This window comes from Phocoena sinus, chromosome 9, assembly GCF_008692025.1.
Source record: "Phocoena sinus isolate mPhoSin1 chromosome 9, mPhoSin1.pri, whole genome shotgun sequence".
Taxonomy (NCBI): domain Eukaryota; kingdom Metazoa; phylum Chordata; class Mammalia; order Artiodactyla; family Phocoenidae; genus Phocoena; species Phocoena sinus.
The window spans coordinates 68,072,326-68,090,709 of NC_045771.1; the positions used below are offsets into that span (position 1 = coordinate 68,072,326).

The 18,384-nt window shown below is 34.6% G+C and overlaps 1 protein-coding gene across 6 annotated transcripts in view; it reads right to left on the reverse strand.

Moving 5' to 3' along the window:
- The window catches only part of DGKB (diacylglycerol kinase beta), a 648,598-nt gene that overhangs the window by 422,671 nt on the left and 207,543 nt on the right, over window positions 1-18,384 (reverse strand). For all 6 annotated transcript variants that reach the window (XM_032642942.1, XM_032642939.1, XM_032642937.1 and 3 more), the window contains 2 exons: window positions 17,282-17,355; window positions 13,725-13,799 (listed from right to left, as the gene is read on the reverse strand). In XM_032642942.1, coding sequence (XP_032498833.1) covers window positions 13,725-13,799; window positions 17,282-17,355 — 149 coding nt within the window. The remainder of the gene's footprint in view (window positions 1-13,724; window positions 13,800-17,281; window positions 17,356-18,384) is intronic.

The following is an 18,384-nucleotide window of genomic DNA, read 5'->3' on the forward strand; positions in this document are numbered from 1 at the left end:
TAAAAAAACTACACTCCAATATATAAAAAAAAAATGCTGGAGAGAGAGTGGAGAAAATGGAACCCTCCCACACTGTTGGTGGGAATGTAAAGTGGTACAGCCACTGTGGAAAACAGTATGCAAGTACCTCAAAAAATTAAAAATAGAATTGCCATATTATCCAGCAATCCCACTCCTGGGCATATATCTGGACAAAACTATAATTTGAAAAGATACATGCACCCCTATGTTTGTAGCAGCACTATTTACAATAGCCAAGACATGGAAACAACCTAAAGGTGCATCGATGGAGGAATGGATAAAGAAGATGTGGTACATATATACAATGGAATACTACTCCACCATAAAAAAGAATGAGATAATACAATTTGCAGCAACATGGATGCACCTACAGATTCTCATACTAAATGAGGTAAGTCAGAAAGAGAAAGATGAATACCATATGATATCACTTATATGTAGAATCTAAATTATAATGCAAATGAACTTACCTATGAAACAGAAACAGACTCACAGACATAGAGAACAGACTTGTGGTTGCCAAGGGGGAGGGAGAGGCATTGATTGGGAGTTTGGGATTAGCAAATGCAAACATATATATATATATATATATATATATATATATATATATACACCTGAATCTCTTTGCTGTATATCAGAAACTAACACAACATTGTAAATCAACTATTCTTCAATAACTTAAATTAAAAAAAATAAAAGATCATGTTGCAGTACAACAGACATGGATTTGCTCTTTTATGAGACTAAAACCTTGAGCAAACCTTAAGCTCCCTGATCATGAGTTTCCTTATTGGCAAAAGGAGAAAATGCTTAACTCTTAAAGTGATAGTATTTTGCATATTCCCTAGCATACAACCAACAAATCACTATGATTATTATAAAATTAAGAAAGCATATATACATGAAATGAATGAAGTTCTGAGTGTGAAATTCTAAGAAAAAATGATATTAAAAGAAGTGACTAAGGAGAATGTATCCAGATATATAATAAGCAGCACCTCAGAGATAGGAGACATTGATTTTCTAATATCCAAGGGAGATGAGACTTTTAAGATAGGTGAAAACAGCTAAAACTACGTGACTTAACACTTAGCAATTTATCAGTGACAATGGCAATGTCAGTGGAGAGTAAAGTCAAAACCCCAACTGCACTGAAGAGGTGATGGAAAAGTGAAAGAATAGCCCATTTTATTAAGAATGTAGTTGTGAAGAGACAAAAGAGTTGAGAAGGTAAGTAGCTATACATTTCCATAGAGATTTTTCAAATTAAAAATGAGAGTATCCTCAATTTCACATGTTGCTCATGTTTTTGCAACTCCACAATGACCTGGGAATTGTTTTTCTGTTTTCCTTTTGGTCTTGAACCTCTATCCTTTAACCATTCCTGTTGTAATTTGTGATTATTATAACACTTTCATCATCGCACAGGTTTTCATAAACTAATCCAAGTCATTTTAATACAGAGTAGTCATATGTTAAAAAGGGATTACATACTTGAGCTAAAAAGCCATTAGAATAGGAACAGCTCAAGATGTAATAATAAGAGGGTGGGAATAATAAATTAAGTATCAAAGAACCAAGAGGAACAGGGATCCAGAACAGAAGTTGAATGAACCCTATTTAGGAGGAGAGACGCCTCACCCAGTGAGAGGGAAAGAAGTCAGGATGGGTATGAATATCAATGTATTCATAAGCGTAGGAGTAAGGAAAATAAGTTAGAATAATTTACTTGCCATGGCCTCTGATTGATGAATTAGGATCAGGGATGAATACCGGTTTTGTGGAATGTGATGTTTAGAAAAATCTGAAACCCTCTTTAAGAAAAAATATGCAAAAAATGGATATAAATTTAGGTTTAGATAAATTATATATAAATATATAAATGTAATATATGAATATATACATAGTTATTTAAAATAAGAAATCACAACAAACTGAAAATTTAAGATAGCTCACAGATATGACATCATATGATCTAGAATAAAAACATAATAATTAATTAGCTTGATATACTTAAAAATTTTCCATTTATTGGCTTTTCCTATGAACCATTTTGAATAACATATTTATGAAGAAATAAAAAGATGAGATCAAATTGTAGATTTCTATAAGCTGATTGCCTCTATATCAAATTGCCTTAAACTTTCATGCTTCTTGAGTTTTAGAGTTTTAAACGGAAGAGCAGGGTATAATTTGAAAAAGTCTAATTAGTATAGTGTTATCCACAGAAATGTTAAAGACTTCATTACTTCAGTGACCTAAGACTTGAGTCTTACTTCTTTTTCCCCCAAAGGTCCCTTAGCACCTGTAGGATCAATAAGAGAATGACTGAATAATTTGTGAATGTGTGTATGTGCACGTGCATACAACTTGACAATCGAGGCCTTCATTGTAATTCACAGACTATTAAAGTGTCTTTGAAAGCAATTATGATTTATGTGCATACCAAAACCAATGCAAAGCATATATTTTTATCTGTATGTTCCTTACATTAGTAAAACACATATTTTTGTCATGATGATGTGCTCCACCAAACTCTGTATTCCAATTATCACCATAGGAACAAATAATTGAATCTTAAGCGCTGAACTTTTTAACTGAGTCTGTGATAACGTGATCAGTAATGTCCAATGTTTTACCATCATCCAAATGAACTTCCAAAAACTTGATTGGGGGTCCACAAGTTGCATGCACTCAAATCATAATTGCAATAAATGAATTTTCTATTTAAAACATCTGATCACTCTAATGTAAAAATGGCATTACTTGATCTTTTTAAAGTTCTTCTTTTGCTAGTCGACCAAATTCTTAACAGCTATTACTTTACTTACAACACACATAAGAAAACTTGAAATTGAAAATGCACATTAATTTAAAACTCACATTTGATCTAAATGAAAAATCATGCTTAAAAGAGTGTTATACAAAGGGATTTTCCGCAGCTTAAATGACTGCCTTCAAGCAGAGAGTTCGCTATTAATTTGAGGCAGATACTGATGCTTCTTTAGCATTTTTGTGTTTATGATTTCCACATGGTCAGTGTTATCACTAGAGTTCCCATCGCTGACAGTAAAGATTGATAAATATTTCATAGAAGTTATGTATTCATCATCAACACTTTTTAAAACAAAAATTCATAGAAATGCAGAACTTAATTTTTCATTTAATATGCATTTTCATTTTTGAGATATATTTGCTGAAAAGTTTTATTGCAAAATAAAAATGCATAATATAACACAATATTTATAAACTACATGTTTAATTTGTAAGACACCAAGGAAGAGTATTCAAACTTCATTAAACGTTCTTGGCACGACTGCTCATCTTCTCTTCCTCACATATATTTCATGTACATCTAACCTGTGATTTCCTACATCTCCACTGACGAGGCTGATTGCTATATTTGTTCCCATTTGCATCTCACAAGGAGAGGAGAGGCACAGGCCACAGCATAATGGACTGGCATAACAAGTCTACCAGTTGGCCAACAAGGGCTTTCAGTGAACATTTATTTTTGTCTTTGAATACTCTGTACACTGTATTTCAGAAGAAGTTGTTGCTTGTATGCGGGAAGGATTGGGAAGAGAAAGTTTTGTTGCTTTTTTAGATGAAATGATTATAGGTTAAAGTGAGAACTGTGTTCACTGGACATATATGTGTCTTACATCTGACTGGAGGATAACAGCAGAAGCAGGAATGTGCAAATTAGCTCTCAAACCCCTCAAGTTTATTATAATGTATCCATTAATAATAATACTTAAACTAAAAATACAAAATTCTTATGCTAATACTAAATTGAGTTGGATGCTGGGACACCAGGAATAAACCAGAAGAGTCCTGGGTAAACTTAATTATTATGGTCACAGTAGTTGTAAGACCCTATGTGATTTGGCCCGTCAGTGCTATTCTAATATGCTATCTCTATCCATTCCGCTCCAGCCATGCTGGCCTTCCTGCTAATGTTCCCCAATCGTGTCAAATATTCTCCCATCCTGGTGCTTTTCGTCTTGCTCCTCCCTCTGCTTTAAATGTGATTCTATGTGATGACCAAATGGCTTGCTTCCTCATCTCCTTCATGTCTATATACTCAGTGAGTCTTTCCCTGCTCAGCCTATTTAAAATAACCATCACAGAACACTCACTACCAATGTACACTCTGTTTACCTTCCCTGCTGACATGTGTATATTTTATTAGTTTAATGTGTGCCTTCCTCCACTAAGACCATGAGGGCAGGAAGTGATGTTTCTTTTGTTCATAGTGAATTGGCAGTGCTAAGACTTTTTCCTGACACCTGGTAGCCATTGAATTAATACATGCTGAATCAATTTATATTACTAATACTATATATATATATATATATAGATATAGATATAGATTGCTGTTGTTATTGTTAAACTACCATTTCACTTTTACTTAGTTGTTGAATCATTATTCTGTTTGAGTGTGGACTACATTCAATAGTCCACTGTTATTATTTCTAATTAAATTATAGGAGTACATTACTACATTATCATTAATAAAGGATTCTGAGATAATCATCTGCTATGAGTTTTCTTATTTTCACTCATTAGTAAGATGCTGTTATTTGACTCCCTGGAGCTGACGATAAAGTTGTGCCAGGGAGCTTGCTGGACAGGCTTAGATAATAATAGCAAACTGAGGATAGTCAAATAAAATAGTTTATGATACTTATTAGAAACTTGGCTTTTGTAGAATAAAATAAGAAACAGGTAGAAGGATACACACAAATGCCTTGGTTATTTCCAACAGCCAACTTAGGAGAAAATGTTATTTTTCTAGAGTGTTCAAGGAATTTGGATAAAAAATCACCTCTAAACAATAACACATGGATCTATAGTCTGTTATTGAGTTGTTCTTTTCTCTGTGAAATGAGTAACAAAAGTTCAGAGTTTTCAACATCTTTAAAGTAATAATCGATTTGTTGATGTTTGTGGAAAGTGACTATAGACTTGTAATGCCCAAAATTCTTTCACGAGGCTAGAAGTTATAGGACTATTAACTGTAGAAGCATGTTACATTTTGTTACTTGTATTTAACATGTTGACCTTTAATACAGACACATATATCACTTCTCAAACTCAGTCACTCCATTGATCAAGGCAGAGACAAAATTATGCTCACACATCTAATTGAGGGGGATTGCAAAATCATATGCATCATATTTTATGATTAATCATTAGGACTGAAAGGGTCAATCGAGTGCCTTGTTTTTACATTAGTAAAGCAACGATTTTTTTTCCTGGAAATTTGCAGTAGAGCTGGATTGAATTTTGATGAACATTTTCTTAGCATTTTGAGGATTTTGTTCAGCTCTCTGACACAACAAGATTTCATAACAAGAGACATATGTAATATGTCATAGTTCTGATTCAAGAGGGTTTTTATTTAAGTAAAATATGGTAGAAACTTTGTTATATAAAATGATATTTTAAATTAAGAAAGTAATGAAATCTGTGGAATGTGTTATGTGTTTTCGAAATTACAAATTTATTTTAACAGGAGAACGTATTCCAAGGCTTTACTATGGAAATATGTGTGATACTTGGAATATGTGAATCTGTATGTTGACTGTTAAATTTTATTTTTTAAATTATATATGTTTTACATTTAGTTCAGGTAGGTGAAACCAAAGTTTTTTTTAAAGCATCTATTTCACAAACAATTCATTGTTGTGACTGTTCACTATGCTGAACAATCTGGAAAATAATTAAAAAATATTTATCTTATATATTTTTTCAATTCAATAAATACTTGTTATTTTTTACTTAAACATTTTAGGGATGATATGAGAAAAAGCCATCTGTACTTTCATGAAGCTGATAGTCAGAAGGAAACAACCAACATCACGAGTATACAAAAAACTTGATATTAACTTTTCATAAGTCACATTAGCATATGCAGTTGGTATAACAGCTAGAGATGTGCATATTTATTTTAATGTTGCGAAGGAAAAAAATCTCATTCTGTGAAGACCAATGAGTGATATGTTTTATATTTCATTTTTGCAACTAATTTATACCTCAAAACCATTCATTCAATTATAAAATGCTTCATCAAGAAGAAACAACTTACATGATACAGACTCTAGTTTCAGATATCTTTAAGTAGTCATTATCAGAGTGAGAGAATTTATGTAAAGAGATACAGTAAAGACAAACAAATAAACGTGTATTTCTATCTTGAAAACAAAGATAAAAAGGGAAGTGACCAGAGAGTTTTGGTATTTACTAGATAATTTACACTAGGGATTAGCAGAGTTTCGATACATCAAGAAAAGCATCTAAACAAAATGTCAGGAAAGAAGAATAAAGATAGGACGAGAGAAGAGAGGCATACAAAAAGATCTAAAAATCTGGTATGGTGAAGAGGAATAATGGGGAAAAAAAGGAAATTAAAAGAATGAATAACTGCAGGCTCAGGGTGGCAGATAAATTTTTTTTAAAAAGTGTATCTACAGTACCATTGGAAAAGTAATAAACCAGGAATAGAAATGAAATTAAATCACAAATTAGAGTAGTAAAGAGACCTTACAGAATAGAACTTAGAAAGCAATACATTGAAAGGGAACTGCTGCAAGAGGCACCCTCTGCGCCCATGGCTGACCCAGGATCAGGGATGGCACAGCTAGAAACAGGGGTGGGAAGAGTTACGACATGTGAGGTCAGCTATGGGATTAAGTGAAGGATTACAGCATAGCCTGGCCAGGGTCCCATTTCAGAGGAGCTACCTGGGGGGTTTGCCTCCTGGATGACAACTGAGGAACAGCTCTCTAACAGAAGTTCACGTCTACCACTGGGCATGCAGCCTGGGCACTGGCATCAGATATAAAACAGGGCATTCTCATAGTTATCGAGATGAAAGTAGAAGTTGAATACAATTGCATTCAAACTCATACTTTAAAAACTCAAGACAATAACAACACATTGAAGAGAGTAAATATCATTAAATTTTGAGAGAATAATTAGGGAGTTACATTATATAAAACAGTCTCCAGTGAGACTCAACAAATAGATCCATGAAGCAAAGGAAAGGGCAGCAACAGTCTAACATATATATTATTTCACCATATATAAAGTATGTCAAATCAGTGGTGAAACAGTGGACAAATGAACAGCTTTCGTTGGGACAGCTAGATTTCAATCTGAAGGAAAAAAATGTTCCATGCCTACCTCATCCTAGTCTGTCAACGCATCTCTAAGAAAAATGTAATCTTTAAAGATTAAAGGTTAGAAATTGAAAACAAAATGAAAAATTAATAAAAGATACAAAAATATTTCAGTAATTTTGGCTTGAGAAAAGGTTTTTCTAAAATATAAAGTTGAGAAATCATTCAGTGTGGAATTAGCAATGAAAATTTTATATATTTATATGGACAAGAAAAAGAACAAAATATATAAACTGAAAGCACACAGAACAAATGAGAAGAAAACACTTGCAACATATATAAAATGATGATAATAGTTATACACTAAGATTTAAAAATGAACACAAAAAAGACAAATCAAAAGGAAAATAGGCAAATAAAAGAGCACACGTGTAAAACTGATAGCTAGTGGGAAACAGCCGCATAGCACAGGGAGATCAGCTCAGGGAGATCAGCTCGGTGCTTTGTGACCCCCTAGAGGGGTGGGATAGGGAGGGTGGAAGGGAGGGAGATGCAAGAGGGAAGAGATATGGGGATATATGTATATATATAGCTGATTCACTTTGTTATAAAGCAGAAACTAACACACCATTGTAAAGCAATTATACTCCAATAAAGATGTTACAAAAAAGAAAAAAAGAGCATACGCTTTACATAAGAAATCAAAAGTTTAGTACATATAAGACAAAATGCTTGTTTGGAGCATCTGTTGGTTTTGCCTTATTTGACTGTGGGGAAACATGTTGCTGAATACAGTTTTGGTACGTCTATCAAACAAGGTAACCAACTGCATTGACCCAAACAATGCGGTAGGCACATGGCTAAACCTAGGCCTATGAGACACTTCTTTTCTAAATTTGAAAAATGTGAAACACAAAGATCACGATAGGTTGCTGGTGCAAAAAACTAATGCTTGTCTAAGAATTTAAAGTAATTATTATAAATTTAATGGGGAAGTTACTCTAATTGTAGCATCTCAATATGGCCTATAATACCTATTATATAGTAATTAATCTACTAAATCGGTGGTTTTCCATGCTGTCTCCACATAATCAGCTGGGGAGCTTTTAAGAAATTGAAGTGCCTAGGCCCACCACTCAGATATTCTGAATCGGGCTATACTCCCAACACCTCCTTCAACCCATACCTATGCCCTCATAGGGAGTTCTCCATTCTCACAGTTTAAGGATAAAAAAACAGATTTACCAGTGCCTCTCCATGATATATCAGAAGTAGCTGGTGGTAGGCTGCTATGGCAGTACAAATAAACTGGGAATAATTTGAGGACAGAAAAGAATGCCAATTGACCTCTGGGCAGTATCTCAAACAATAAAATGTCCTGTTTACCTTTTCTGGACAGAGAGATATTTAGAGTTTAGGAAACATACCAATTCAATAGTACTGACTAACAAATATTTCTTACACTATTAAGGACTCGGAAAGGATAAGAATGGAGAATTAGTGATGGAAGCAAAATTTATATGAGTGAATTTCTCAGAATGGACCCATAATTGGGAGTATAATTGCTCCAAAGGAATGCCAGTTAGCAAGTTTTCTTAGTCACTCCCAGTGAGTGTTCAAAACACTCATGTTCATGTTGGTAGGGTTGGAAGCTTTGGAAGGGATAAACAACATGAATTTATCTTCAACAAGAAGAGTAGGTACTGACTCTGGAGTACTCAACTGTCATCAAATGAACCAATTAGTGAATTCCAATATGTTGCTATACCTCAAGGGAACCTAAGCCAGCTACTTAAGGGTAGCCTAAAATCCCTGGACCCTTTCCATAATGCAACTGCAGCCATTTGTCCTCACTAACTAGACATTTGTTCTAGCAATTGGATTTACTTTTCTTTCCCATTATGCCTGTGTCAATGGTCATAGCAAATGACTTACTGAATGCCTTAACCACTATCACAGTGTCTCACATATTGCTGTCTCCTTTCAAGGAATACCATTCACAGAGAAGGAAGAAAGACAGTGGACTGATGCCCCTGTGACATAAAGGCCTTCTTATATGTTTTATCAGGGAGAAACAGTTGTCCATAGAACACTGAAATGACCTACTAAAGACTCTGAATCAGCGGGGGTACTTAAATGGTGTATGATCAAACAGCTATATCATGTGCTCTGAACTACACGATGCTGCTTTACCCAATTCAGAAAACACGGTTCTGGAACCTAAATGTAAAGCTTGGTGAGGAAACTTACAATTACACTTAATCCTCACTGTGAATCTTAAATTTATGTGCCAAATTGGCTGGGCCACGGATGCCCAGAAAGTTGATCAAGCATTATTTTGAGTGCTTCTGCGAGGGTATTTTTAGATGAGATTTAACATTTAAATCAGTAGACTTCATAAAGCAGACTGCCCTCACTAATGGGTGACCCCCATCTAATCAGCTGAAGGCCTGATAGAACAAAAGGCAGACCCTAACCCAAGAAAGAGAAAATTCTCCAGCCTGATCACCTTTGAACTGGGATGTTGATTCTTCCAAGTTCTACAGCAGCTTGCCAGCCTTTGGACTCAAACTGGAAGATCAAATTACAGATTTGGATTTGTCAACCTCAATTAGCATGTGAGCCAATTCCTTATAATAAATTTCTCTCTATACATATGTACTATTGGTCTGTTTTACTAAAGAACACTGACTAATACATTCACTTTCAAATATTTTGCTTCACATTCCCTTGGTTTTGAACTCTTATGGTTGAGATGTTTTAACACCAAAGAGGAATGGTAGCATATGAGACAGTAAAATTTTCATTGAATTGAAGCTAACACTTGGGCATTTTGAGGCTCCTCGTACCACTAGACTAACAGGCAAAAAGACAGATAGGGTGTTAACTGGTATAACTGACTCTGATTCCCAAGGAGAAATTAGGTTTGCTGCTATATAATGGGAAAAGGGAGTACTAATAGGACCTCTACTCCGATCATTGGTTTAGTTGTAAGGGCTAGGTTACATACAGTCACAAACAACCCCAAATCTTCATGGCATAATCTCACAGAGGCTTCTTTATCATCCATTCTACAGGGATGTGGGGTAAGCGGGGCTGGGGGTAGGGGCTCTCTCGCATGGTTTTCACTCTGGCATCCAAGCTAACCAACAGGCCAATATTGAATACTGCTGGTCACTGTGGTAGAGGAAAAGAAAGAGTGGAAAATTTACTTTCTGCTCACAGTTTATTGTAAGAGAAAGCCATATAGCCACTCGTAATGCCTAAGGTGAAAGGACTGAAATCAAGACCAAGTGCCTGGCAGAAGACCTGGAAATATTTGATAAACAGTACTAATACCGTCAGGTACTACCATGCCTGTCATTCAAGGCACACGAGAAACAAATTCAGCCCTATACAAGCAGTACTACCAAAATCTCAGACCTATCAGGTAAAAATATTTGAGTCACTACACTGGGGAAACATTTCCAAGAAGCTGAGAAATGTTTTATGTTTCAGCTACAGTTTTCAATCAGTAGTAAAACCAGGACTATAGACTTTACATGTGTTTTATTCTTTGTATTATTAAGAATATCATTTAACGAAATTCATATTTGGAGTTAAATATGTAATTTTCTCATTACATTTCTGTATATTGAGACCAAATGGATGAAGGGAAAGGAGAAAGTAGTCATCCCCAGAGATGTTTTAGAGAACCAGGACTTGAAGCTGGATATAGTAACAATACGAGACTTGGGGTCGTCTACATTTTAGGAGGATCTGTATTTTTGACTACATATTTAGCAGTAGCAATATGTTGAATGGTATATTTTTTTCAACTTTTATGTTCAGAAAAGAAGAGATATTGGATAACTCAATGGTTGGACCGTGGTGAACACCTATTGTTTATTCCCACCGAGAATTCATCTTTCATCCTCAGGTTGTATAGCATCCTCATTTGGCTTTGAGGAGACAAACAATTTAGATAATAGTCTTGACAGGACTGTTAGTCAAGATGCTCCATCCCAAAGTAGCCCAGGCTGTGGCATGGGAAACAAGAGAGGCTAATAAATATGCTTCTCCTGGGGATATAAATTTTGAATATAAAAGCAAGAATACCAGAAACAATTGGAATCAATTTCTCTTAGCAGTGACTCCTACGGACTCTGTCTTTTTAGTCATAATTTCCTCAAATTGTCCTGATTCCTATCCTTTCTGAAACATAGTTCTTCATTTTTCCATTAATTATATGAGCTACTTCATAATTTTCCAGTAAACTCTATTTTGGATCATAAGCCAGATTATATATCTGTTGTTTATAGAAAAGTCAATCTAACTAATGCCATATTCAACTTTATAATTGATTAGCCATGCAAATAAAAATGATAAGGATATATTTTCACCTAGTATATTTAACAATAATAAAAATTACTGAAGATAGCCAATTTAAAGTAGGGCGTGGGAAATAAGACATTATATATTGCTGCTGGGATTATAATTTGATATAAACTTTTTGTATAGTAATTTGGCAGAACCTGAGAAGTAAAACTGAAAATATTTGAATATGCTTCTAAAAACAGATAAATTGATAGACATTAACTTAAATTATGCCAATTATTTAAAAGTGCAGGCAATATAAATATTTCCCAATAACAGAATAGTTAACAAAACTATGGAATACTGTGCAGTTCTTAAAAACATTTAAACTGATCAATATCTACTGAACTCAAACAATATCCACCATATGCTTTTGAGTAAAAGGAAGCAAGTTGCAGAGCAATAAAAAAACTACAGTCTAAGTTATATTTAAAAATCCATTTATCTATGCAACACATATATGTGTGTGTCTATATACGAATACATTGTATATATATGAATACATTCTATACATAGAGTAGTTTTTATATTTATAGAAGTTCTTGGAGGATATGCACAAACAATTCACAATAATATCCTTGAGAGGTGGTAGTGCTTAAAGGGGGGCCCTTAACTTAATTTCTAAATAATATTCATTGTAGCGTGGAATTGTACAAGTACACTTATTACTTTTATTTGTCAGTATATTAAACTAGAGAAGATAATAGGATGGCTAACAGTTAAAGAGTAAAAGGAAACATGTAATAGATATTTAAAGTGGAGTAGAAAAAAAATGAAATGAAATGAGAAAACAAGGCTAAAATCAAGGTTATTGCAATAAATTTACATAGAGCTACAAAGTGATTATATTATTGATTATTAATTAATAAATGATATTGATAACAAATAACAGTCATCGAGGACATATTATGTGGTAAGCACATTTTTATATGCTTCATGGGTAACACCCAACTTAATTTTATAACTAGCCAATGAGGCAGGTACTATTCCTTCATTTCACGGAAAAGACCATGACGACACAGGGTGGTTAAATGATAAGGTTTATAATTAGCAGATTCGTTACGTATTTAGTTTAACTATAAAATACAAGCAAATCCTGGATTTACTTGGTCTGGTGGACCTACAGAGGTCTTGGAGTAGCTAAACTTCTTAATGCAAAATTCCTTAATCCTGCAGATGAAGAGCTACTTCTCTGAAGTTCAGAGAATACTAAAGAACAAGAAAAAGAGGCATCCTGACTGAGCTTCTGTGTTAATATCAAGACTTTACTTTTCCTTGTCTTTAACTAGACTGGAACGTCCAGCATGTGTCTCACCTAGCCAATAATCTGACCCTGATCCTCTACCTGGTGGAGTCTGGAGTTTGACAAAAGCAGTGTTCTGAACTAAATTCCTGTGGTGAGCCTGCCTTCTACAGCAAGGAGTTCCTCACATCATGGCTCAGCATTTGGAAACTAGCCCTGGACAACAGGTAGCAGGCAATGGAAGACTTATTTTAATCATACCGATTTTGTTTTTTTTAAAGAAGTTTATTTATAGAGCTTTTGTCTACTTCATCTGGTCTAATGTTTACTATCATGTTGATAGAGAGAAATCAGATCAGTGGAAGAAAATGACATTAATTAGTTAACTAGGCCAAGTTAATGATGAATTATTTCAGTGCATACTTGTGATATCAAAAGTATATGGTATCTGTTGAAAAATAATTGTATTTCACTACACCTTGCCTATTAATAAAGTATCTTATAAAAGAGTGATATGTATTAGAGTTTGTAAGTAGTAAGTGAAAAAATCATATTATGATTTCCATTCTTTGTTAACGAGAAGAATTAAAAAAAAGTTTTTTTTATTCTGTAGTAGATCTATGTCCTATATTTAATAAAGGGAAGAAGAGCAGTTCTCCTAACACATAGATGGTTTAGTAATTTAAGGACCCAGCTAATGTATGTGTAAGCCTGTGGTGTGATTATTCTTAGTAACATTACTACTAGCAGTATGAGAATTACTTCACAATATTTAGAAAGGAGGAAAATCTTATTGAAACAGGCCGTTATGAAAAACAGCACCTGCGTTAGTTTCTCTTATGTAGTTGATATTCAACGCTGTTTTGTATACTAATCTGGCTGCTGTATTTGAATAAAATTACTTCTAGGTTTGTCTGGCTGCTTATTTAATTAATTAGTGTTAAATGAATTAATGGTAATAATATATACAGGCTTACCCTGGCATTGGTCCATTTCCAGCAAGACTGTAAACCTGACGAGGATTTAGCAGATATTGGAATTTTCTGTAAATTCTATAAAGATGAAAATATGGAAGGAAAAAATAAAATTTAGTGATATTTTTATCCTAAACATGCACATGCATTTAGAATACTCTTTATCCTGCTTTTGAATGTTATTTAGCTAATAAGAGTTCAAAGTAATATTTTAAAATATCAGTATACAATTAGTTAAATATCTTCTCTTAATAGATCCTTGGGAAATTTACAGATTATTGGGCCAATCTAACAGAGATGAAAGTTACTTATCCCATATGTAAAATGGGATTGGACACTGTATGCATGAAAGTAAAGACTGTGACTTTAGCTGCTTAATTATTTCACATGAACAATCATCTTGATGAGCTAGATCACAAAACTGCTAAACGATTTCTACAGGCACATATTAGATAATTCATTTTTTTCTGAAAGAACTCAATCTTTGCATAACAAATGCAACAGAAATGTTTCTAAGTACACACACATCCCATATCAGAATTCTGAGACAAAATATTAAAAGTGAAGGAATATACTTGGTTTTTAAAATGTTTTTATATATACATGTGAAAATATTACTATATATCTTAACATATTCATATTATGTGTACTGAAACTCTCCAAATATCTACTTATCTCCTCCCACGTCCTTGTGCAATACCCTCACATTCTAGATCTTGAATAATGATATCACCTAGCATCTCAAGAATGATCTTCGAGTCATTCTCAGTACCCCCTTTTCCCCAGCACCCAAAATCAAGGACAATCCTGCACCTTCTGAGTAATGTCTATCCTACCTGGTTACTCTCACTGCCTTACAAGTTCTCTCACCAGCTTTGTAAAAGTCTTGCCTATCCAGCCTTCTTCTGTACTTCTATTTAAGTACAGTCATGTTGTTTCCATGATGAAAAGTTCCTGTCAGTGGCAAGTTACTTTTTTTTTTTTTTTGCAGTATGTGGGCCTCTCACTGTTGTGGCCTCTCCCGTTGTGGAGCACAGGCTCCGGACGCGCAGGCTCAGCGGCCGTGGCTCACGGGCCCGGCCGCTCTGCAGCATGTGAGATCTTCCCGGACAGGGGCACGAACCCGTGTCCCCTGCATTGGCAGGCGGACTCTCAACCACTGCGCCACCAGGGAAGCCCGCAAGTTACTTATTAAATATTTTATTATATTTAAAATAGTTTATGTCTCGTCTTTCTCCTCCTTCCTCTTAAACTTCAACCTTGCTGAATATCTCTTGGTTCCCTACCAAAACACCACACCTCTTTCCACACATCTGTCTTTTTTCTTCCTTCACCTGGCAAACACCTACTTATATCAGAACCAACTCAAAAGCTAGACTTCTGAGTCTTCAGAGACAATCATTTCTTCCTCTGAACTTCCATAGCACTTTTATTTTAAACATTCCTAGCTTAGCTTTTGCCTTGGGGTTACTGTAGTAAATCTGTTTACGTGTCTGCCTCCCTGTATGACCGTGTCTTCTGTCTCATCCCCAGTTCCTAGTAGAGACTGGATTCCCTCAAGTGTTGCTGTCTGAATGATGTGTGAACATTTTCACACCTGTTGACTGGTATGGGAAACTATGTGTGAATATATAATTGTTACCTTTTTCTGCTTATGTAATACATCGAAGAAGAAAACCTACATATTTTGAAAGGAAAACCCTGAATAGAATTCCGTTATTTGTGAAAGATGCTTCTTACGCATTCAGGAGAATTTATGACTGCATTAATAATAGATCTCCTTTAAACATATCTATAATTCTTTTGACTTTGAATGATCCCTGTAGGTGTATAAAGGACAAAGCATAAGTGGGTGTGCATATAGGAGCACTCAAATATCCTCCCTCTCCCCCATTAAATTTAATTTACTGATGACTTCAGTGTATCTATCTGTAGATATATATATTTTTTTTTTTTGTTTTTGTTTTTTTGTTTTTTTTTTTCTGCGGTACGCGGGCCTCTCGCTGTTGCGGCCTCTCCCGTTGCGGAGCACAGGCTCCGGACGCGCAGGCTCAGCGGCCATGACTCACGGGCGCAGCTGCTCCGCGGCATGTGGGATCCTCCCAGACCGGGGCGCGAACCCGTATCCCCTGCATCGGCAGGTGGACTCTCAACCACTGCGCCACCAGGGAAGCCCAAGATATATATTTTTTAATTTAAAGAAAATTATTTTTATGTACTGGGAGAAGAGGGAGGCAGATATTCAACTAAGGGTCATTCTACATTATTAATGTCATCTTAATTTGAGGGGAATGTTTCCATTCGAAATATATATTTTTTCACTTGATACTTCATTTGTTTCTAATTTCCAACATGAATTTAAGTCTCATCTAATGCTTTGTGAAGCGTTTACTTCTTTTTCAAGATATCCATAATATATACAACTAATAAACTGTGAGTAGGAAAGGAGAAAATAATTTTAGCATCATTATTCATTTATATACCTAAAAGTGAGGCAACTATTCTCTTTAATAAAGCATTGTAAATATTTTATATTATTAAGTCACTAGTTATTTAAAATAACTTGTCTTGTTTAGCAGAGTTAAAAGTATAACTATACAGTGATAAAAGGGAAAACTTTTTAAGCAGAAATAATATTTTGTTGAATAGAAAATGACCATTCTTCATTTAATTGAAATGAAGCTGGAAAGTTAAATGGTAAGAAAGGAAATTACTTTTCAAAATTCCTTTATTCATGGAAACATTTCAATTTCATTATTTGGTGAAACCACAATGTAAATTTCTATTTTATTATCATAGCGTCTGTGTGAGTGCTTTTATCTGATTGTTCATTTTTTGGCTGGAATTAGTAAAGAGTTCTAGAAATTATTAAGAAAGGTACAACTGCATTTCTGTTTCTGACACTCCTTCTTAGAAGGACATAAGATTTACTCTTCAATGTGGTGATTTTCAGATTTTTATTAAATATTATGATTTAATCATTAATTTTACAAAAAGGAAAATTTTTTGTTGTCCACATGAATACTGAGATACCTGGTAATGCAGCTCATTGTTATTCTGATTAAATATACTGTGCTTCTCCAAGATATATGGCATCATGTTCTCCAAATGGACATGCAGAAAATCATTATAATATATTTTGTCTAGAAGCTGGATATAAATTCTGTTTCTAACTACTGGGCAATCATTTACCTGAAGTCACCTTGTTGATCATTTAGAGAACCAATTTTCATTCAACAGTATTTATGGAGTCATGTTGTATGCAATGCTCCTTGTTAATGGCTAGGGGTGATAGGCAGGGTAGAGAGAATTCAGACACCTGAGATATGATAATAAAAATATCTACAAAAGGCCATTATTATATTAAAATTTCAACTGTAAAAACAAGGAGAGATCATACCAATATACATTGTTATATAGAGATGATAGCAACACTTATTTCACATTAAAATTAGTGAACCATGAGGTATAATATTTTTAAATGTTTTTATACTATAAATTTAGTTTATCTTTTTACAGATATATAACATAGTAAATAAATGTGATTTTTAAAAACATACCGTTCTCCTTGCTTCCCACCACTTTTGGGGTTCACAAAAACTAAAAGTGGATGAGTACCAGGAACAGGAGTGATCTAGAAGAAAAGTTGAATATGTGGACAAATTATTTATATTATATATAAAGAGAACCCCCCCGTTATTTCTAAGTCGTGAAATGCCAATTAGCAAATTCAAGAATATGGTTCTTTTGTTCTGTAATGTGGATAGAGGATAGATAGATAACAGATAGATCTAATTAGCAACATAATTAAATCCTGTGCTTTGCCTCCATATATATCAAAATAAATACCCACTCCACTAAGAGGTGATTTTTCTAGCTAGGAATAGGGCAGAGGGGAAGGCAGCTATGAAAAGGAAATAACCTCTCAATAGCTAGGAGATGAAAACAATAGGTACAATTCGTGGGATCGTGAGTAAACCATCCAGAATAGAGCGGATTATGGTGGTAAAAAAGATTAGAAAAGAAAGGGATCAAAGTATAAGTGAGCCCTACTCTTATAGACAATCCCTACTTTAGAGCTTTATAGCACATTTGGAATCCGTCTTCCCAACCACTTGTGAACTAGAATCTAAATAAGATGGTTTGAGGCCACTTTCAGTCAGAGTCCCCATCTATACGATGTTTCCTCCATGCTTTCTTTTCCTGCTTGAGAAGAGATGCCAGTTAATCCAGTCTATTTGCTAAACAGGAATCCATTAAATTGACTGTGTCCCTATATGCCATGCACTGCTTTCATCACTATACATTCTCCTTTTAACCAAAAAAAAGTACCTGTCTTAGTGGAGCTTATATTCTGGTGGAGAAACAGACAAGAAACAAACAAATAGGGACTTTCCTAGTAGTCCAGTGGTTAAGAATCCACCTTCCAATGCAGGGAACACAGGTTCAATCCCTGGTCAGGGAACTATGATCCCACACGCTGCGGGGAAGCCCATGCGCCACAACTAGAGAGAAGCCCGTGCTGCAGGGAAAGACCCCACGTGCCACAGCAAAGATCCCACATGCTGCAACTAAAACCCGACGCAGCCAAAATAAATAAATAAATAAATAGTTTTAAAAAAGAGAAACAAACAAATAAATATACATTTTGTAGTGAAAAGTA